Below are 6000 nucleotides of genomic sequence, written 5' to 3' on the forward strand. Positions count from 1 at the left end.
AAATCATTATTTGTGATGTATCCATATTTTAAGATACATTTTAAAGAGAAATTACATGTATATACACTTATTTCAACCAGATTTCACATGCCATATGTCTTAAGATGTACAATCTTGTCATATTAACTTATGGCTATAGACAGGATGTAGCCAAATATGGAGTATTTAAATATCTGTGTTGTCTGTTGTTGTGTCGACAGAGCTGTCTGTCTGCTGATGCATGGAATCTAAATAAACAGGAGTAAAACTAACTAGGGATACATTTTCTGCAAGATAGAGTGTATAGGTGATGTTCTGGAGCTTATATGGTCATAACTTCATACTTATTTTTATTTATTTTCTTCCAGGTATGCTGTTCTGCGAGACCCAGCAGGCTGGCTGAGTGTGAACCCAGTAAAAGGAATTGTCAACACGTCAGCCCCACTGGACCGTGAGTCTCCGTTTGTCCATGACAATAAATACACAGCGGTCTTCATCGCCACAGATAATGGTGAGTCGCAGACACTGTATGAAAATGCCAGAGGATGATTAACATCAACAGTATGTGGTGTATTTGTAAAACATTCAGATAAATATCCATTTTGGTACCTTCCCGCTGATATATTGCAGCAGTAATTGGCAGCTAGGACATAAAAAGACTTCAAAATTACTGTCCTAAATTGTTTTTTTGGTAGATATTTCCCAGGAAAGCATTTGACGCACAAAAGTAACAAAGGTTTGTTTTGAACAAATCAATTAAGAATTGTTTTTTTTAGCAGGGATGGCCTTAACCCCAGTGGATAGAAAGCACAACATACAGAAACGTTCATACAAAATCAAAGAAAAGCAGTGTCAAAGTCTTTTTAACAGTTTCATGAAAAGCATAACCACAGTACCAAACATGTCAATTAAATTTACAAAGTTCAATTTAGTATAGTTTCACTTGATAAAGGGTATTCTTGTGATAAAGACTTTACTTTATACAGTGGTAGCAGACCAAAGAAGCAATAGATTTACTCTCACTTACAGTATACAAAAGAATTCATGATGATGTGCATCGGTGCAGAATGATTGAAACAAACATGAAATAGTAGATACAAAGCCTGCTTCTGAATATAAACACAGGTAACTTTTGGAAAGGACTCACCCTGCTGGTAAGTTTCACCTGGATACAGTGAAACTGTCATTATCCCGTGGTGACAATGGGATGGCCTTAAGTGGCGCTGCTTCTAACAGACCATATGGTTGCTGGTTGGCAATGTCAGTGGAGCTGCTGCTCTGAGACTCCGAGGCACAGATGAAGGTGTCGAGAGCCCTGGCGTGTCGCTCCTTTTTCTCTTTGCTTCTACTCTTTCTATGTCTCACTGTCTCTTTGTCCCTCTCTTTCACTGTCTCTCTCCCTCTGCCTATCAATCTATCTGGTCTCCTGTGCTCAGGGAGATTCTGACAGATCCATTAGAAGAACTGAGAAATTCTATTAGTAGGTAGCAGAATAGCACTGTTGTGCTGGGGAATTCGCCAGCCTCAGAAAGATGAGCGTTGAAAGAGGAGTAATGATGGGGCAGGAGGAAAAGGTGGGGGGGGGGTGTAAGGGTCAGAGGAAGAAGAGAAAGGTAGGGGACACAAGAGAAGATAACAGGAAAAAAGATATAAAGCCAGGGCAGTGGGTATGGAATGGCTGGAGAAGAAGAGAAACGGTGAAGATTATAAGTGGGCAAGGCAGGGAGTAAGATTAGTTTTGGACCTTGAGGAGGATACAGGGTAAGAAGAAATTGTAGCCTGCAGCTTCATATTTTTTGTGAAGGTTTCAAGACACCACTTTGTATCTCCTTAATAGTTTAACATTTTGGGAAATGTGCTTACTTGTTTTTTTGCAGAGAGTTGGATAAGCAGATTGATATCACACTCATAGCTGGATGGTAAACATTTATACCATTAGCTTAGCTTAGCACAAAGGTGGGAAATCAGGTAAAATAGCAAACCTGATCTGAAGTTTCAAAATTTCAAAGCACTATTAAATACATTAATGAGATGAGGCTATTGTTTATTTTAAGTTGACAGTTTTAAAATGACACATTGTGGTCCAGTGCTAATCTAATTTAACCAGTTGCCAGCTGTAGCCTCATGTTACCCTGCAGACAAACACTGTATCAATCATCTATCAATCATCTATTTCAGTCAGAGAGAGGTGGGCTTCTTTTGCTAAAGAAAAGAAATGGGTTCTGTCAAACAAACTTGTTTTTATTCCTCAGAAAGTAAGGTCTTAAAAAAACGTATTGTTTTGGTATCAGTACCTTAAATCTAGGTATCATAGTGTCAGAACAAGACTAAGAATAGCTCTGCGGTGCTATACTTACATAGGCGCAGCAGTTTTTTGAGCTAATTGCTAACATTAGCATGAAAACATGCTCACAATAATGCTAGCATGCTAATGTTAGGCAGAGCTAATGTTTGCTATGTTCACTATATGAGTTCAGTGTCTTAGCATACTGACAACAAATACAAAGTTCATCTGAGGCTGACAGGAATGTCATTAGTTTTGCAGGTTGTAAACTGATTAAAGACCACCAACACTATTACATTTCATCCTTGGAGGGTCATGAATGTCTGTACCTAATTTCATGGCAGTCCTCTCAGTACAAGACAAAGACATTTTACTCAAAACCACATATGTCAACCTTGTGGTGGCTTTAGCGGATATGTCAGGGGATCAACAATGCATGCTGGAGGACAACTGTACAGGATGTGCATATATATATAACTCACCTCTTTACAGGCAGGCCGCTTTGAGAAACAGGCTGTCTGCAGATAGTGTCCTCTGGCTCTCAGAGACATCCACCCCTCGCTCTTGCATAGCTCCACCCTCTAATCCATATAAGATCAATTTTGGCTCCAAAATTTAGTAGCGAAGGCCAAAATGCCAAACTCGAACTTTCAGCCAATGGGTGACATCAAGATGGCTAGGTCTATTATTTTTATACTGTGAATGTCTGAACCAAAATTTGTACTAATATATGTAGTAGGTGTTGAGCTATTACAGTGGATAAATGAAAAACTGGTGGTGATAGATGACAAGTTAGGGAGCCTCGAAACCAAATAGGATCCATCTTCTTGGTACCATGCACATCTGTACAAATCTTATGGTAATCCAGACTTAACTATTGTTGGCATGTCAGCATGGGATGGCAGTGTTGGTTGGACCAAACAACCGACATTGACATCCCTTGAGCCAAACCATAAAACTCAAACTGCAAACTCAGTGTTGCTCCTGAGTCATTATTCTACCTACACAGATATAAGCAAGGAAAACCATAAAAATTCCTCCACCTAGACCTTTAACAACCTACTGAATTGATGTGTGCTTGTGTGCAATCTATGTACATGTGCTGAAATGTGAACAGAATACAAATATCTGCTCAACCCCTGCCTCGCCTCTTTTGCTGCACAATTTGTCATTGACAGGACAAATTTGCTCTTTCCCCACAGCGATCTGTACAATGATTGTATGACAACCCACCTATATTGACTACCAACAGGATATCGATTGACCCCTTACATCTTCATCTTTATTTTTATGTGGAGACCTCAGATGAATACTTATCTACTCTGTACTGAAGACGAGGAGGGTGAGGAGAAATAGACTTGTGTCATAAAGGAAGAACATGTTTGCCAAAACATAATTGGGAAAACACATCCTTCAGCAAGAGAAAAATCAATTGAACAAAATAAAGTAGATTATTAGATATATTATTAGATCTTCAACAACATAACATCATCAGTTTTTCGTGTTATATTTAATTACACTTGATACTAAATATCTTCTGTGTATTGACCGTGGTATTAGACTTTTACCTGCTGCATATTTCTCAAAAATTAAATTTGTTGCCAATAGCCTTAAGTCTGGTTGTGTGTAATTGAAGGATTGAGAGTTTTTCTCAAAAAAAAAGTATTTTCTCTTTTGTCCTGTGCCAACCTATGGCCAGTTTAACCAGATTTGACCTTTTGTACAAGCTTGAAATGGGAAGTATACTCTTAGTAAATGTTTTGCATGGCTAGAAACAGATTGACTGTAGCTCCTGGTTAACAGCATGAAGGCAGGTCAGCTGGAGCAGGCCTCCAGGCGGCAACAGATGGTGAAAGATGGAGCGATCACGCTATACGGAAGGAAGTCAGGATTAAGAGAGAGAGGTTACGATGCTGGACAGAAAGAGGATAAAGAGAAAAGACGAACACAGGATGTGGAGGTTTAACAAGGTATTGAAGTAATGATAATGTTAATATAGGGTCAGGGGTCATCTCAGCTGGAGAGTTTGCAGAAATAAGTCTGTGGTCTGGAAGTAACACTCTGTTGCTATAGCAATCAACTGCCCTTGCAAGACAGGTAGATAGAGCCATTTGTCACACCATGATGTGTGAAGTTGTACACTTGACTGAATATGTGATTGTCACTGGCACGTACATGCACGTGCACGCTCTAGTGTAAATTAATTTGTTTATTTGCACGCACTGGTGCTCACCTTCATCCCCACATCTGTATTTGTGCACATTGTCTCCCTCCTTCCATCATGTGTTTCTGAGTTAATGACTGAAAAGCCACAACCCAGTTTTGCCTGGGCAAAGGCACCTGGCAGGCTGGCGGAGCGGCGCGATATTGTTTGAGGAGATATTGTTCCAACCTGAGCAGAGGGCTTGACGGGCTGTTTAGATAAACTCTCATCAGTAGCTGCTGGTTTTGCACGCCAACAAATTCTCTTCTGCTCTCTGATTCCCCGTCGGGACACCAGCTGTTCCCACATCTTACCCCCTTCTCCTTCCTTCACATTAGTTTTTTTTTAGGTACTGTGTCAGCGCATCTGTGTACATGTATGCATGTGTGTGTGTGTGTGTGTGTGTGTGTGTGCGTGTGTGTGTGCATGTGTGCGCACACGTGTGTGCACACGTGTGTGTGTGTGTGTGAGGGTGATTTGAGGTCGTGTGTTCATTGTGGCTTTTAATATCTTTGTCCTGTTACATGTAGCGCCTTTTTAGCCTGCCCCTGCGTATCCACTCGCTGCTGTGTGTTGTGCTCAGTGTTTTCTCCTGCTCCTCATTTAAATGTTAAGCCGCCTCCTGGTGGGAGCCATTTGTCATTGGGAGGCATGAATACATTATCAAAGCCCCTGTCGTCTGGAACACGTTGGCACACGCACACATACACACATATGCAGTCTCCGGTGTCTGCTGCCACCAAACCTCCTATTAAAATCTCTTAAGTTATACACAAAGGAGCTGAGCTCTTTGTTTTGAACATGTGGCCATACAAAGGAGAGACCCCATTTAGAGTTAAGGGTGTGTGTGTGTGTGTGTGTCTGTCTGTATAACAGTGAGACAACCTCGAAACAGTCAAACAGAGCTTTGTTAATTACAGCAGTATTAAGTATTACACACACATACACACATCCAGACTGAGCAGTGTGATAAGTCTCAGCATTCATCACAGTCAGATCACATCCCCTCCGGTTTAAATCAAAAGCAGGAAGCAAAAGGAGAGACAGGATGTTGAATTCTAATGGGTCACAAAAAAAAAACCTCTTTGGTGCTCAGATGGATGTAAAATTAAATAGGACTGTGTGTGTGTGTGTGTGTGTGTGTGTGTGTGTGTGTGTGTGTGCAGCCTGTGTGTATCTGTCTATCTCTCTGTGACAGGTCCACATAATAGGTTCATCATCTCTTCTCTCAAAAAAGAGGGAAAAGACTGACAGTGGTAGCCAGCTGTCAGTAGCAGAGATACCCCTTATGTGTGTGTGTGTGCAGGCATACCTGTGTGCCTCTACACTTGTCCATCTTTGTGTGGGATGTCTGCCACCGTGCTGCCTCATTGCCATACTAAGTGCTGGGAACCAGTGTGCTGCTCATTGCTGTAATGGGCTGAGTAATTTCCCCGTTTTATGCCAGCCTAGTTACAATGGTTGCTTTGCTAAGTGTCTGTCATGTCAGAAGCACACAGTGAGGCAGCCTGGCAGGCTAAATGCAGGTAGATAG

The 6000-nt window shown here is 41.2% G+C and overlaps 1 protein-coding gene across 1 annotated transcript in view; it reads left to right on the forward strand.

Annotated features, from left to right (window-relative positions):
- Positions 1 to 528, forward strand: part of cdh13 (cadherin 13, H-cadherin (heart)) — a 323390-nt gene extending 322862 nt beyond the window's left edge. Inside the window, exon 12 of the mRNA XM_042496074.1 lies at positions 348 to 528. Coding sequence (XP_042352008.1) covers positions 348 to 528 — 181 coding nt within the window. The remainder of the gene's footprint in view (positions 1 to 347) is intronic.
- The last annotated feature ends 5472 nt before the right edge of the window (positions 529 to 6000 follow it).

This window comes from Plectropomus leopardus, chromosome 11 (assembly GCF_008729295.1).
Source record: "Plectropomus leopardus isolate mb chromosome 11, YSFRI_Pleo_2.0, whole genome shotgun sequence".
In the NCBI taxonomy this organism is placed as follows: Eukaryota; Metazoa; Chordata; class Actinopteri; order Perciformes; family Serranidae; genus Plectropomus; species Plectropomus leopardus.